This window comes from Schistocerca gregaria, chromosome 7, assembly GCF_023897955.1.
Source record: "Schistocerca gregaria isolate iqSchGreg1 chromosome 7, iqSchGreg1.2, whole genome shotgun sequence".
Taxonomy (NCBI): domain Eukaryota; kingdom Metazoa; phylum Arthropoda; class Insecta; order Orthoptera; family Acrididae; genus Schistocerca; species Schistocerca gregaria.
Genome location: NC_064926.1, coordinates 488,136,099 through 488,154,060, shown reverse-complemented (window position 1 = coordinate 488,154,060; position 17,962 = coordinate 488,136,099). Strand labels below are relative to the sequence as shown.

At 38.6% G+C, this 17,962-nt stretch overlaps 1 protein-coding gene across 1 annotated transcript in view; it reads right to left on the bottom strand.

The window, feature by feature from the left end:
• Positions 1-345: 345 nt before the first annotated feature.
• LOC126282156 (putative oxidoreductase GLYR1 homolog) overlaps positions 346-17,962 on the bottom strand; it is a 242,411-nt gene continuing 224,794 nt past the window's right edge. The window contains exons 10-12 of the mRNA XM_049981672.1: positions 14,089-14,251; positions 10,195-10,374; positions 346-1,036 (exon numbers count right to left, since the gene is read on the bottom strand). Of these exons, the coding sequence (XP_049837629.1) occupies positions 837-1,036; positions 10,195-10,374; positions 14,089-14,251 (543 nt within the window). The 3' untranslated portion in view covers positions 346-836. The remainder of the gene's footprint in view (positions 1,037-10,194; positions 10,375-14,088; positions 14,252-17,962) is intronic.

Genomic DNA, 17,962 nt, shown 5'->3' with positions numbered 1-17,962 from the left:
GGCACGGAAGTCTAAAGTACATACATTTATCAGATATAAGGAAGTTATGCAGTATTTTTGTAAGGAGAGGGGTGTTAAACAAACTTATCTTTGTGTGCTAGACAGAAAAACTTATTGGACATACTTGTTCTTGCCAAGTGAAAGATCAAGATTTTTCTAACAGGATGTACAAGTGTTAAGTACATCTATAAGTACATCTAATCTTTTCAAATCACAAAATACTGCAATTCTGAAAAATGTAACAAAATATTGTGAAAGCTGTTTTCAGTCATGAATCTCTTCATGTAAGTTAAAATTCTCTCAAGACAGAATATGTGGAAAAATAAAAAATCACAACAATGCACCTTCTGTTATTTTAATAAAAATTTATTTGTGAAATGTATCCATACAAGATTCTATACATTATTCTGTGAATGATATCATCTCTCTCGAAAGTCATATTTAAAGCACAGAAGTCTCTGTTTCATAATTGCACTCTTGCATTACTAAAAAATAAAACTATTTTTTCAAGATAATTTTTCCTTCATCCACCAACGGTGGCAGTAGAATTGTTTGGTATCAAATTACCAGTATTAAAGCAGCCTGACAAAAATTCATCACTGATAAAACAAATCGGGTTACAGTAATTACACAGATTTCAAAGTGTCAGTTCATTTATGTAACCACTTCAAAAATATTTCTGGTCAATACAATTCAGTGATAAATGGGCTGCAGCACTGTCATGATCATGTGGAATATGTCATAATTCAACACTATTTGTAAAAGTATATAGAGCCTCTTTCCACGACCCTGAAGAAACCATTGTATAAAACAGCAGTCATCTATTTAACAAATTTTCAAAATCGTGCACGGATGTAGACTGCAGATGCATCATGTGAACCGTATCCAAGCCTTTTCGCGTGCTTGAAAAGTTCATTGGTTGATGCAGTCAGCGGCAGCGGTTGCTCCAACTGGTCACCCATGATTAGAGAAAGTTTTAGGTCCTTCTGCATATGTTCCAGAGGTAAATGCGTAGGGAAAGAACCATCTATAATGGCTGAAAATGAAAGTTATTTAAGCAATCAGTAACTGGCTCACTTCACCTATTCACACAAATACAATAACTATACAGAAACAGGTCTCCTACACATCAGCCTTCAACAAGTTACTACAACGTTAAGACATGAACAGTACAAATCTTAGACTTTGCTTCTGTAAGAATTTTATAAAATTACAAATGGTAGTTTCCACCAACACAAAGCATACACAATAAATACTACATGATGTTCATACAATGCAGCACCTCACTTAGTAAGTAAGTAGAGCGATCTCTTATTCGAGGATGTTATTTCTGATAAAGTTCATGTAAAACATCTGACTCTTATTTCAGATGTCTTCAAATCCAAACCTTGTTTTTTTGGTGTGTGTTTGGGAAATATGTATACACGAACTCCATCACTTGTCTCTGGATAAAGCAAATTTTTCAGACCAGTGATTTCTTTAGTACACTTTCACTGGCACCATGTTGTTGTTGTTGTCGTCTTCAGTCCTGAGACTGGTTTGATGCAGCTCTCCATGTTACTCTATCCTGTGCAAGCTGCTTCATCTCCCAGTACCTACTGCAACCTACATCCTTCTGAATCTGCTTAGTGTACTCATCTCTCGGTCTCCCTCTACGATTTTTACCCTCCAATGCTAAATTTGTGATCCCTTGATGCCTCAAAACATGTCCTACCAACCGATCCCTTCTTCTAGTCAAGTTGTGCCACAAACTTCTCTTCTCCCCAATCCTATTCAATACCTCCTCATTAGTTACGTGATCTATCCACCTTATCTTCAGTATTCTTCTGTAGCACCACATTTCGAAAGCTTCTATTCTCTTCTTGTCCAAACTAGTTATCGTCCATGTTTCACTTCCATGCATAGCTACACTCCAAACAAATACTTCCAGAAACGACTTCCTGATACATAAATCTATATTCGATGTTAACAAATTTCTCTTCTTCAGAAACGCTTTCCTTGCCATTGCCAGTCTACATTTTATATCCTCTCTACTTCGACCATCATCAGTTATTTTACTTCCTAAATAGCAAAACTCCTTTACTACTTTAAGTGTCTCATTTCCTAATCTAATTCCCTCAGCATCACCCGATTTAATTTGACTACATTCCATTATCCTCGTTTTGCTTTTGTTGATGTTCATCTTATATCCTCCTTTCAAGACACTGTCCATTCCGTTCAACTGCTCTTCCAAGTCCTTTGCCGTCTCTGACAGAATTACAATGTCATCGGCGAACCTCAAAGTTTTTACTTCGTCTCCATGAATTTTAATACCTACTCCAAATTTTTCTTTTGTTTCCTTTACTGCTTGCTCAATATACAGATTGAATAACATCGGGGAGAGACTACAACCCTGTCTCACTCCCTTCCCAACTGCTGCTTCCCTTTCATGTCCCTCGACTCTTATTACTGCCATCTGGTTTCTGTACAAATTATAAATAGCCTTTCGCTCCCTGTATTTTACCCCTGCCACCTTTAGAATTTGAAAGAGAGTATTCCAGTCAACATTGTCAAAAGCTTTCTCTAAGTCTACAAATGCTAGAAACGTAGGTTTGCCTTTCCTTAATCTTTCTTCTAAGATAAGTCGTAAGGTCAGTATTGCCTCACGTGTTCCAACATTTCGACGGTATCCAAACTGATCCTCCCCGAGGTTTGCATCTACCAGTTTTTCCATTCGTCTGTAAAGAATTCGCGTTAGTATTTTGCAGCCGTGGCTTATTAAACTGATAGTTCGGTACTGGCACCATACCCAGTGTAATGCTAACACATTATGAACTGATTCACAAGTTGTTATGAACAACCCAGCTTTCTTTCTCACTGCACCTTTTTGCACCAATTTTATGTGTAATACAGGCCTGTAGTGGATAAACTTATGAAAATGATAATATCCATTTCTGACTTGTTCACTCTGGGGCCAATTTACAGTGTATGGTAACTGAAGAAAACTTTACAATCCAAGATCGCTAAAAAAGTGTTTTATTGGATGACCGGTTATGACAGAGCTACACTGTCATCATTGGATCTTATGCTTTTGAATTTTTACAACGTATTATTCATCAGTTTTGCAAGTCGCTTCACAATGCTTCTGTACATCTGCAGTTGCCAGCTGGTAGTGAATATGAACACTTTCAATCAGTGTAATATATTATGTTCATTTTGGGATTGTACCAGCACTCAACAGTGAGGTTATCAGCACCCTTAAAAATATTAAAAGAAATGAATATGGTTAAAAGGGCTAAAATGCTAGCACACTCATTCATTCATTCACTCACTCGCACTTATCCACACAGTCCCTCCATACCATAAGCCTTGGTGCAGTATAGTTATGTTTATGTTTGTATGTAGTACTTTTACGTTTGACATACTGATGTGTAGCGACCTTCATGGTAGTGTGGTGTACACGTGCAATGTGAAGCAACTTCTAACACTGATCGATAATATGTTGTAAAAATTCAAAAGTATAAGATCCGATGAAGACAGCATATCTCAGTTGAAACTGGTAAACCAATAAAATTCTTTCTTAGTGATCTTAGCTCGTGAATGTTTCTTCATTTACTCTAAGATAATAGTTGACTCCCATAGAATTTTGGATGGTGGTTTTATTAAAAAGATACCTGAAGAGGTGGCTATATAATGAAAACTATAACATTATTTTTTTATTTGTTGCAACTGATTGCTGTATCTGCCTTTGCCTGATAACTCTTGTTGCATGTCTGAGGCTTCATTGCCAAAAAACAGCAACATCTATGAAGAAAGTGTATTATGCCTATTTTGGTATAAAAGTGAGATCAAAAGCATTTATAGATCCTCTTGAGAAGACTAGCTTTGATTCTCGTGAGGACTTTCAAGACACTGCAAGAGCCTGGGATATTCACATAAGCCAAATTGAAATCTAGTCAGAGACTTACATCTCAGGATTTATCATAATCATTAGTTAAGAGGAAAAAAAATATTGACAATGGAACTACTCCTTTGTGGCACAGAGAGAGAGATCATTTCCATAACTATTTGTAGAGCTTCCCATGCTACTGAGAGAATGCTGAAAGAATTTCTATTCTCACACAACTGAAGCACAGTGATTATTGATAAACCATTATTTCCATATTTTCTGGACAAAAGAAATGTTAACAAAATATCTAAAACTTTTATGTGAATGTGACAGCTCTGACAGAAGCCAGAACTGGATTAAAAAATGCATGACTGCAAAAATATAGTTCAGCAATGTTCAGTTGTTCTAAAGGAAGTTCTCACACAATCACTTCAGATTAAGGTAGGGCTTTAATGAAACAATATCAGATGGCTTGTCTAAAGAAAGTGGGTGTTTTAAATGGATTTGTGAAAACTTTGTCCATTATCAGAAGCAAAACTGAAACTAGGAATTTTTGTTGATCCAGACATGAAGAATATTTTTAGTGATCAAGTACTTGTAAGCAAAGCAGTAACAGGTCAGCATCATACACCAACAGTGTTTGACGAGGTAATCTAGAAATATTTTAGAAAGTTTAAGGACATGCCCGCCCCCCATGAATGTCCAATTGGAAGTATTTAGCGAAAACCCTTGTAAATGAAGACCAAGAACGGTTTTTTTAAATTTTTTATTCCTTCAATAACTCAAAAACTATGGCTTTTTGCAAAAAAGGCTCCCAATAGTAAATTAAACTATAGTAAATTTCCTATTAAAAAAGACCCTATTCATTTTTCCTTTTGAGACTAATACTTCTTATGTTGTATGTGATGGAAAAATCACATATGATTACAACATAGTGTGTTAATGGTACAAAATTATTATTTACTGTTAAATAAATTGGGTTAAGAACAATTAAGAGGATAAGTCAATTATTATCTGCAATTTAGTTAATTATTGATTATTTTGGTAGTACTGTCATCTTACGTTGATGAGGCATGCTTTGTTTATTTGCTGTTACATCCTTGCAATTTTCAAGCTACTAGGTTAGTTTCTTTATTGCTGTTTTGCTGTTAATCATGGCTGCTCTACTGTATATTTGCACCAAAGAAGAGCAACATTTAGTGATCCGTTTTTTTGTGGCCAGAAGGCATATCAGGGGTTGAAATTCATCGAAGACTTTCGGTACAGTACAGGAATAGTGTTTTGCCACAATGGAATGTCTACGAATGGATTGAAAAATTCCGACGTGGTTGCACAAGTGTTATGCACGATGAAGGAACCAGATGACTGTTTACCGCCACAAATGAAGGAACCACTGAGCGTTCACATGATATGTTTCTCTTAGGCAGACGATTAACTATTGATGAAGTGGCACATCGTCTGCAAATTGGTTGTGGTTCTGCCTACAAAATCATCCACAACAGACTTGGGTTTCATAAAGTTTGTGCAAGATGAGTCCCCAAACAACTCACACAGTTGCATAAACAAACACGTTTGGACATCTGCAAAAAACATTTAGATCCCTATGGTAATGAAGGGGACAACTTTTTAGGCAGGATCATTACTGGTGATGAAACAGGGATCCCTCATTATGAGCCGGAGAGTAAACAGCAGAGTATAGAATGGAAACATCCAAATTCGCCGTGCAAGAGAAAGTTCACGACCCAACCGTCGGCAGGAAAAGTGATGCTTACAGTTTTTTGGGGTGCACAAAGTTCAGTAATGGAACATTATGGGGAAAGGCACACAACAATAAACAATGTACATTACAGTGAGATGCTTACTGCCAGGCTAAAGCCTGCAATTCAAAGCAAATGTTGAGGATTGCTTACAAAAGGTGTTGTGTTGTTGCACGACAATGCCTGACTGCATACTGCTGCCCACACTGCTGAAATTCTACAGGAACTCAAATTTGAAGTACTGGATCATCCTCCATGATCTTGCCCCCTTCTGACTATCACTTGTCTGGTCCACTCAAACAGGCATTAGGGGGCCGTTGATTTGCCTCAGACGAAGCAGTGAAAGTAGTGGTGCATTCCTGGCTCGCAGCTCAACCGAGAACCTTTTTTTTATGAGGGCATCAGGAAGCTTGTACAACGATGGACTAAGTGCATTGAAACGCAAGGAGATAATGTCGAAAAATGATGTTCTTGTAAGTTTCCTATTGGATTACAATAAAATTTTATAACTACTTTGCTGATGATGATTGACTTACCGTCGTATTAAATGCTTCTATCACATCTAAGTGCAGTAGGACCATATTAATCCTAGCAATAGCAACACATTTCCCACAGCGCACATTACAAAAGGTGAGTACTTTATATCCACCTTAAAAAAAATCATTAACTGTTGATGGCTTATATAAACAACAGCTTTAAAGAGGTATGTAAGTATAGTCAAGAAGGTGAAAACATCTTTTAGAACACTCTTAGCAGTATCTACACTTCTTTTTATAACGTGTATTACCCAGCTATAGGTACTTTATGACCACAGCAAAAAACTTAAAAACTGCAAATTTTGCCCTAGTCTGTTCACATTTACTTAAGACATACACTTTAAAGAAAAATTGATTTGGAAGCAAGGTCCTGAACCTGAAAATATTGTGTGTAACATTCATTGTGGAAAGCGACTTCATTAATAAGACTTAAATTTTGGGCTTAAGTTTCACTGAAAAAATTAAAACATTTACAAAATCTGATAGATGAATTCATCAAAAACATTTGCTTCTCAAAATTTTAAAATATAAAATAACTGATTAAACTACAATATTTTCCAAATGTGGGCACATTAAGTACTCTCCCCTTGCTTAGTATTGTGTGCTGGGGATGTAACAGTGTGGGACTGGTGAGGGGTATGGGGCATAATAGCACAAGGTAAGGTAGGTCACTCGACTGCAGTCTTGCACTTTCCTCCATCATAGGTTTGCAAACCAAAGAGCAAGCAGGCAATTCCCACACTATCTACACCACCACATCACAAGAAGCAACTAAAAAGCTTAATTCACCACCAAGTCACTACAACAAAGTAACATGGCCTTACAATATGCTGTCAACAGCAGAGGTAGCAGCAAGGTGCCACACTTACCAATTCTTTCCACCAACACTACAAAAGTCACTGAAAATATCACAACTACATATTGTACACTTCTCAGCCATGCTTTATAGGAAAGCATTTTATATAAAAGCTCATGTAACAACTGCAAATAACTACGCATTTAATAAACTGAAAACAATACAACTATATAAAAATGAGCTCAGTGGAGTCATTTTGTCCACTTCGATAACAGAATTGGACAGGAAACGCTGGTGAGGCATATGCTGTCTACAAAATGAAAAGAGCACAGTGTTTGTGGCGGGGAAGTTGCAGTCCCTAGAGGAATGTTGCATCTGCTGTAATGGATGACTAAGGATCAATTTGCCCTCTAGCAGTGTAGAAGAGTTGGCAGAGATCTTGTCCTCATGCTTTCTTCTGTTAGTATTATTAGTAATCTTATTTGTATTTCATTAGCAAATCTTGTAGGTATTTCATGTAGTTTTAATGCACCCCCCAAAATGTGTCTGCACACTGCATCATCATTGATTTGTAAGATCTGCACAGGGCTGGTATAACTTTGTGGAATACCTTGTAGTCACTTCTTGTAATGTAGTGGTGTAGGTAGAGTCGGTAATTACTGTGGAAAGTGTGAGTAAGCTCTTCATTTAAAAGTACACAGTAATTTCATACCATTAAAACACTATTTTTAATAATCTGTGATTTTTATCATCCCCTGTAACATGAAACGTGTTAGCCCTAGTAAAACATGAATAGCACCTTATTTGTAGAAAATATAAGATATTTTCTCTCACCTTATAACTACATTTCATTGGTATTAATTTCTGCTCTATCGATCAATTCAGAGAAGCATACCTATTCATAGTTTTAACAAAGTCTCTTGCCTCTTTCCTGAAATGTTGCCTAACATGTGAAATCCCACCTCACGTCCAGGTGCTGGTGCTGATGCTACTGCTGCAAGTAACCCCCTTCCGTAGATGTCACCCCTCCATCCAACAACAACCTCCCAGTTCTCTGGTTCATCTGAGGCCCATCCCCCCATAAAACTAGCACTATAAGAACAAATTCCCATGACACAGGCATCCCTGAACTACCTCAGCCTCTCTGTAAGACACTCTTATTATGTTTTCCCAACTGCCTATAATCCAACTTCCAAACTGAAAATCCTTGTCATCAACAACTGTTTCAAACAGTTATCTAACTTCCTGTCTTGCATTACCACAGCACAACAGGAACTATCCTGCTATAATAAACTTCCCATCAACCCCTTACAACACACAGACTCACTCTTGCCACTCTTCCATAAACCAAAACCACCAAAGCTCCCTCACAACACACACATCCCAGAACTGAAACAAACATATAACACTGTTGTCACTATACCCACAACGTGTTTTCACCAGTTAATTTTGACGATGGACACTGTCCACAAGTTTAAGAATGATTTCAATCTTCTTTTGAGCCTGTTGACATAAACTAGACTGAGAGTTGCTACCCTTAATCCTTCCATTATTTGTATTCCATGCAAGAATTTCCAGCATCTTTCATAAAATTTTTATTTATTGTGATGTACGATGTGCATATAAAAATTGTACATGTGCACATTATTTAACAAAGCCCAAGTTGGCTGTGTTTGTATCATCATCATCATTGCTATTCCAACACCAACACCAACACCAGGAAAGACTTGTCTTTTGCGTTTTCATTAATAAACTGCCACAGCTAAGGACTATTTATTCCCCGTAATTATTATTCTTTATGTTCAACCAAATGTATTAACCGCTATTTTCACTAACTGCAATCCCTTTCAAAGTATAAGATTTTTTCCTTGGGTACATAGCATGTTGTTCTATGTATTACACTCTTGGAAAGGTATCAGGTCGTCATGAGACAGCTTCTAGGTACCTCATAATCTACGATACCGTATATCATACTCTGTGATGTAAAGGTGTTGTATGACGATGACCTAATGTGTAACACGCCAATCACCATTTTGCAAATCAGAGGATGAAGCCTTTCGTGCTTTGAAATGATTGCACTTAATGAAACATAATAAATACAGCTATTCTGACGTTAATAACCCCAACCCCAACAACAACAACAACAACAACAACAAGGAATAAATCTGTACTTGAGAAGCAAAGTATTGCAGATCCAGTTCCCTCAGTTTTGATTTTAAATTATATCTGTATTACTACTGCTTCATTTGCCAAAGAATGGTGACAGCCCTGCTCCAGCCCATTGCTGATTTAGACAATGTTAGATGGACATCCGCCCTTTTACCACTGCCTGAATCAGTTAACAGGAGAAGCGGGACTACCATCATTCTTCCACAAATGAAGCGGTGATACTACAGACAGGGTCTTAAGTCAAAAGTGAGGAAACTGAACTTCACTCTCCATTATATCTCAGACACAGAAATAGTTTTTATTCTCCGTTAATAAGATATTTAGCACCTGTCATCTCCATCTCTTCTATCACTATGAAACAACAAGATTAAAAGTTACAAGATTGTCACTCCAATTTTCAATTCACATAATTTTCAGAAACATGTATTCTGATATCACATTTAACAATCCATCTTCTTTCAATGACGCAACTGGTTGATATCAGTGCAAAACATCCCGAAGAAGTCCAAACATTTTAGTACAATTGGTAATTTTGCAATGATGAAATTAGAAGCATAAACTAAAACGTTTTTAATTTTTGTCCATCCACTATACAATATATATCCTACCAACTGATATCATTTTAATCTTAGTTACTAACTAATGTGATTCAGGTGCTTCATACAATTGCATTTCATTCTGTGGCAATCTGCATTTCTTTATGTTATTAATTTTGTGAGTTGTCCTCTCCTCCTCCAGACTTCTACTTTTCATGATTATGACTACAATCTACACCCAAAGTTTCTCAGCTATTTGTACTGAGTTATCCTCTGAGGGAATTTTCTTTGCCATTTGAAAAGTAAAGAGGATACTAAAAGCAAATACATAATTCTATAGTTCTTCTCATTTTTAATATGTTGTCTGAGAATCTTAACAAAAAATTGACAACTTGTCTAATTATGTATGATAGTGTAAAAAATCTAATATGTAGAAAAATATTTCCTTTTGCTGCTATGAAAATGAGGTCATGTTAAAAAGATAAAAATGACAGAAGTATCAATTTTTTAATATAAAATTTGTTTTAATTACCTCGACCCTTGTCAACTAAGGTTGGACACGCCAAGGAAGTAAGTTCTAATACTTCAAGCACATCTTTCTGCTGGAGCCCCGCCCGATCAGCAAGAGCCATGCCTTCAGCTAAGCCAGCCAATGTTACACCAGTCATCAGCTGAAGAACAAGATTCATCTTCGAAGCATTTCCAACTTCACCTGAATAAAAATACACAACATAATTATCACATGCAGTTTTAGTTTCCCTATGACTTTGCATTAACATAAAGGACTTCTTCTTCTTGTTAAGTCTCAACTTACGCATGTCATTCAAAAATAACTTTATTATGGAGTGGACCACATGCTGCTATTGCTCGTAGTATTACGTGGAAGTTTAAGAGCACATTTAAACTACAGAATGTTTATAATGGTGAAAGGCTGATATAACTTAATTGGTAGAAAATATGGAACTGTGCCTCTAGCCATGGACATACTCAAATTAGTTGTATTATGTGGACATTTCAGATACCACTTGCACTTTTATAATGAAATATTATTAATGATTTCCTCTGAAATGCAGAATGTTGGTGGTTGTGACTGACTGGTATGAATTACTTGTGTTTGTGGATGCGAATTTTTTCATTTTCTGCTACTGCAGCTTCATCCATGATTGCCCGCCTCTTATGTAATCCCCCCCAAATGGTAGCATGTTGGTATACACACAAACAAACACAAACATACACACAAAATTCAAGCTTTCGCAACCAACGGTTGCTTCATCAGGAAAGAGGGAAGGAGACGGAAAGATGAAAGGATGTGGGTTTTAAGGGAGAGGATAAGGAGTCATTCCAATGCCGGGAGCAGAAAGACTTACCTTAGGGGGAAAAAGAACAGGTGTACACACACACACACACACACACACACACACACACACACACACACACATCCACACATACACAGACACAAGAAGACATTTGTAAAGGCAAAGAGTTTGGGCAGAGATATCAGTCGAGGCGGAAATACAGAGGCAAAGATGTTGTTGAAAGACAGGTGAGGTATGAGAGGCATTAGCTTGAAATTAGCGGAGGTTGAGGCCTGGTGGGTAACGCGAAGAGAGGATATACTGAAGGGCAAGTTCCCATCTTCGGATTTCTGACAGGTTGGTGTTAGTGGGAAGTATCCAGACGGTGTAACACTGTGCCAAGATGTGATGGCTGTGCACCAAGGCATGTTTAGCCACAGGGTGATCCTCATTACCAACAAACAGTGTCTACCTGTGTCCATTCATTCATGCAAATGGACAGCTTGTTGCTGTTCATTCCCACATAGAAAGCTTCACAGTGTAGGCAGGTCAGTTGGTAAATCACGTGGGTGCTTTCACAAGTGGCTCTGCCTTTAAGCGTGTACACCTTCCGGGTTACAGGACTGGAGCAGGTGGTCGTGGGAGGGTGCATGGGACAGGTTTTACACCTGGGGAGGTTACAAGGGTAGGAGCCAGAGGGTAGGGAAGGTGGTTTGGGGATTTCATAGGGATGAACTAAGAGGTTACGAGGGTTAGGTGGACGGCGGAAAGACACTCTTGGTGGAGTGGGGAGGATTTCATAAACGATGGATCTCATTTCAGGGCAGGATTTGAGGAAGTCGTATCCTTGCTGGAGAGCCACATTCAGAGTCTGATCCAGTCCCGGGATGTATCCTGTCACAAGTGGAGCACTTTTGGGATTCTTCTGTGGGAGGTTCTGGGTTTGAGGGGATGAAGAAGTGGCTCTGGTAATTTGCTTCTGTACCAGGTTGAGAGGATAGTTGCAGGATGCGAAAGCTGTTTTCAGGTGGTTGGTGTAATTGTTCAGGGATTTTGGACTGGAGCAGATTCGTTTGCCACGAAGACCTAGGCTGTAGGGAAGAGGCCGTTTGATGTGGAATGGGTGGCAGCTGTCATAATGGAGGTACTGTTGCTTGTTGGTGGGTTTGATGTGGACGGATGTATGAAGCTGGAGGTCAACGTCAAGGGAAGTGGCATGGGATTTGGAGTAGGGCCAGGTGAACCTGATGGAACCAAAGGAGTTGAGGTTGGAGAGGAAATACTGGAGTTCTTCTTCACTGCGAGTCCAGACTATTAAGATGTCATCAACAAATCTGAATCAAACTTTGGCTTGGCAGGCCTGGGTAACCAAGAAAGCTTCCTCTAAGTGACCCATAAATAGGTTGGCGTACGAGGAGGCCATCCTGGTACCCATGGCTGTTCCCTTTAATTGTTGGTATGTCTGGCCTTCAAAAGTGAAGAAGTTGTAGGTCGGGATGAAGCTGGCTTAGGCAATGAGGAAAGAAATTTTAGGTAGGGTGGCAGGTGATCGGCGTGAAAGGAAGTGCTCCATCACAGCGAGGCCCTGGACGTGCGGAATATTTGTGTATAAGGAAGTGGCATCAATGGTTGCAAGGATGGTTTCCGGGGGTAACAGATTGGGTAAGGATTCCAGGCGTTTGAGAATGTGGTTGGTGTCTTTGATGAAGGATGGGTTATCTGGATACTTCCCACTAACACCAACCTGTCAGAAATCCGGAGATGGGAACTTGCCCTTCAGTATATCCTCTCTTCTCGTTATCCACCAGGCCTCAACCTCCGCTAATTTCAAGTTGCCGCCGCTCATACCTCACCTGTCTTTCAACAACATCTTTGGCTCTGTACTTCCACCTCGACTGACATCTCTGCCCGAACTCTTTGCCTTTACAAATGTCTTCTTGTGTCTGTGTATGTGCGGATGGATGTGTGTTTGTGTACGAGTGTATACCTGTCCTTTTTTCCCCCCTAAAGTAAGTCTTTCCGCTCCCGGGATTGGAATGACTCCTTACCCTCTCCCTTAAAACCCACATCCTTTCATCTTTCCCTCTCCTTCCCTCTTTCCTGAAGAAGCAACCATTGGTTGCGAAAGATAGAATTTTGTGTGTATGTTTGTGTGTGTATCGACCTGCCAGTGCTTTTGTTTGGTAAGTCACATCATCTTAAATTTGTCATTAATAACCCATCCCAATTCAAAGGTAACAGCGAAGTACATAGCTAGAACACTAGAAGAAAGGAGGATCTTCACTATTCTGGATTAAACCTCACTTTGGCACAGAAAGGGGTGAATTATGCTGCCACAAAAATCTTTGCTCATTTGCCAAATAGTATTAAAAGTCTGACAGATAGCCAAGCAACATTTAAAAGCAAATTAAAAGAATTTCTAAATGACAACTCCTCCTACTCAATAGATGAATTCTTAGATATGAAGCAGTAAAAAAATGTTAGATTAAATTATTTTGTGTAAAGAAAACTTATTTTAAAGTGACACATTCCACATCATTATAAAATGCCATATTCATGACCTATGGAAGATGGATTAATGTATGTACAACAGAAAATACAGGGATCTACCGCTACAGGAGTCAAAGGGTTGTAAAAGTTCTATAAAAAAAGCATCACTGCTATGATATGCAAGTGACAAATAAGTAGAAACACGGTCAGGGGAGGAGGGGTATGAGAATGTAGTTCTTAGGTGTTACAGGAAACAATATGGTCATAGCATTTAACAATCTTTTCACAATCCATACTATATTACATGCCATGCACATACGCAATTCCCCCGCCCCCGATGGAAGGTATTTGGGTGGAAACAGTCCAACATTGAAACAGAAGTTAAGCAGTATATATGTGATTTGCTGTTGGCATGATCATCATTTTTCTTTCAGGAGGGGATCAAAAAGCTGGCCACACACTGCAGAAAATGCATTTCCATTAAAGGGAACTATGTAAAAAAAACATTTATCGTACCAGTAAGTAATTTTACCAGTCACTACTGGAATTAAACTTTTTCTCTTATTTCAAGGAGTCCTGAGAAATTTAAAACACAAGTAAATACTACAAAGCCTGAAGAACAAGTCCAGTACTATACTCACCAAGGTAGAAAGAATTTTTGCCCATTGCTTTGAAACAGGACTGACATTCATCAAAGAGAGATCTGTCACCAGCTGCTAAGATTACAAGAGTTCCTTCCTCCGCCTGTATCTTACTTCCTTGTACTTGGGCTTCCAGGTACCGGCCACCTTTGGCATTTATCGCCTATTGCAAGAAACACTAGTTAAAGAACATACATACATTACAATCATGCTGGCAATTTTATGAAATGCTAAGAGATTTCCAAGTATCATTCAATATTGTCAAATATTACATACAAAGATACTCATCTGACACTAAACAATATGCCTCTTTGTCTTTACTTTATGACTCATCATCAGAACATTAATGGAAGACACTAACTAGATAGTATTACTGGAATCAGAAAAGAAAAGGTGAGAGATATTCTACTACTTGAGGGAAGAGGGGGAGGGGGTGGGGTGGTAGCAGCTCAGACTTTTTCTTTAATTCCAGAGACAAGGAAGCCGAAGTCTAGTTAGTTCACAGTTAAAGAAGTTAATTTTTATCTAATGTCTTTGTACTAAATTTACTGGAACACTTCGGAGATCAATTAGATATAAGTTAAGAAGTGGCACAAAATTTTACACGCACCAATGAAATATAAATAATAGCGAGACACCATTTACCCAGCACATACTGATAAGTGCAATCAGCTGCCCAGTGGTGACTTTTTGCTGGTATATTTTTCAACAGCTGTTTACAGTAAACTGGCAGTGTTGGACCCACACAGAGGGGAAAAAATGTTGTTCTTCCTCATGTTTTCTTTGACATTGGAAATGTTTTGTCAAAACTTACTACTGCACTACTTAATTACCATCCATTAGTGTAGTCATGGACAGTATTTAAAATGAAACTTAATGTGTTGATACAGTACCCTTGGGGGGGGGGGGGGGGGGGGTGTCAAACACATCTAAAAGAAGGGTAGTAGAAGTGATCCACAAAATTACTGTCCAATATCCTCAACATAGATTTGTTGTAAAATCTTAGAATATATTCTGAGCTCAAACAAAATGAGGTATCTTAATGCCAACCAGCATGGATTTCGAAAACATTGTTCATGTGAAACCCAACTTGCACTTTTCTCACGTGGCATACTGAAAGTGTAGGATAAATGCAATTAGGTAGATGCAATGTATCTTGATTTCTGAAAAGCATTCAACTTGGTACTGCACCTATGCTTATTGTCAAAAGTACGATCCCGTGGGTTATCAAATGAAATACGTGACTGGATTGAGGCTTTTTGGTATGGAGGACACAGCACATTATCTTGGATGGAGAGTCATCATCAGATGTAGATGTAACTTCAGGTGTGCCCCAGGGAAGCTTCTTGGGACCCTTGCTGTTCATGCTGTATATTAATGACCTTGCAGACAATATTAATAGTAAAATTAGGAATTTTGCAGATTACACTGTTATCTATAATGAAATACTATCTGAAAGCTGCTGCATAAATATTCAGTCATATACTGATAAGATTTCAAAGTGGTACAGAGATTGGCAACTTGTTTAAGTATACAAAAATGTAAAACTTTGAACTTCAAACAATTAAAAAACCTAGTATCCTAAGACTATAACAGCAATGAGTAACTGCTGGAATCTGCCAACTCGCACAAATACCTGCATGTAACATTTTTTAGGGATGTGAAATGGAATGATCACTTCGGTTCAGTCATAAGTAAAGCAGATGGTAGATATCTGCTTATTTGTAGAATACTGGGGAAGTCCAATCAATCTACAAAGGAAATTGCTTACAAATCACTGATGTGACCCATTCTAGAATGTTGCTCAAGTGGATAGTACCCATGCCAGATAGGACTAACAGGGGATATTGAATGTTTACAAGAGAACAGCAGCACGAATGGTCACAGGTTTGTTTACTCCATCGGTAACACTCAGAGATACTGAAGGAACTGGACTGGAAGACTCTTTAAGATAGACGAAACTATCATGAGAAAGTCTATTAACTAAGTTTCAAGAACGTGTTTTAAATGATTACTCTGGGAATAACTGCAACCTCTTTGCGTATGGACTGTGAAGATAAGATCAGAATAACTATTGCATGTACATACAGCTCTAGGTTCTCTCCTAAGAGAAGCCAGGTGCATTTTCTCTAGTGTTTTTGCATATATTTATAATTTCGTTTCTATACTGTGTGGACTGAGACATCCCACACAAATTCCGCTCATCACATTTTTATGTGAGACCAAGTGTGAATAGGAAACGCTGACTTCTTTCTCAGAACAAACAAAATGTTTTAAAGTGAAATTTTAAGTGACCATCTGATATAGCAGTTCAAAAATATCACTAGTGCAATATTTGCTTCAATAACGTGTGTTTTTCAGAGACATAAAAATATTAAGAATAACCACTAACCCAGCTGTGACAAGCAGCACTGTCATCAGCCTGTTCTGTGACAATGTATTGAAAATTTACACAGTACTGACCTATATTAACACTGCACTTACACAGATTATTCTCTATTCATCTCTACAGCCATCACGACCAGGTGTTGTGCGACGTCCTTAGGTTAGTTAGGTTTAATTAGTTCTAAGTTCTAGGGGACTGATGACCATAGCTGTTAAGTCCCATAGTGCTCAGAGCCATTTGAACTATTCTACAGCCATCAGTAACAAAAACAAACACTGGAAGATTGATTAAGAAGTGTTGGCCATTACTTCCTCACACACGGCACGCTCCGTCTTGTATATCAGCCTGTGCAACACTGACTGACTGCTCCATCATGTTGCTGCTGAGCTACTGGTGGCTCTATGCAGCCACTGTTAACACACATTGCAACACCAAGCATTGCACTACATTAATTACGGACTGTTCTATGAAATGGACAACATACACGAAAAAAAAAAGAGTGTTTGTAATGAGAAACAAACCTACATTTTCCAGGGACACTGGATGTCACATTAAATGTAGTGTCTTTTGGAGTATTCAGTCCAAAGACTAGTTCGATGCAGCTTGAAATGCAGCAAGGTGGATTATGTTAACATACTCTGTACACCTCCTAGCAAAGATAGTACGTTAATTTTCTCTCTTTTACATATGTAATACATACTCCGAATATACACGAAATAGCAAAATTATTTCATAACCTGTATTTTGCCAAATCTACCTGATGAGAGTTAGAGATAAAACTTGGTTGATAACAGTAACACAAATATTTTGGAGAGAACAACTTTATTTAAGGAAATATTCCAAATTCAGGATTCAGTAAAACCACAAGCAGATAAAAGGCCCCGAGATTCAAGGACCCAACTGAGCCTATGAGTAACTTGCAGGGCACATTAGTCAGGCTGACTGGCCGGTAACTATCAAGGGGTGGCAGATCCTTACCAGGCTTAAGGACAGGAACCACAATACTGTCTCTCCATTGAGAGGGGAAAATGCCTTGGAACCAAATACAGTTAAACACCTGGTGGAGGTATTGTCATTGTGGAAGGTTGAGGCAATTGGTTAGGCATGGAATCCGTGCCAGGAGCTGAATCGTTAGAAGAAGAGAGGGCTAGAAGCAGCTTCCATATAGTAAAAGGTGGTGGTTGTTTTGGGGGAAGAGACCAAACAGCGAGGTCATCGGTCTCATCGGATTAGGGAAGGAAGTCGGCTGTGCCCTTTGAAAGGAACCATCCCAGCATTTGCCTGGAGCGATTTAGGGAAATCACGGAAAACCTATATCAGGATGGCCGGACGCAGGATTGAACCGCCGTCCTCCCGAATGCGAGTCCAGTGTGCTACCACTACAGTAAAAGATTTATTGGAGGATTCCACTTGACAAGAGGTAAGACATCAGTGGGAGGCTTCAGCCCACTGTTTCTGGAGGAAGAAGGTGGTTGGGTAGGAAGCTGA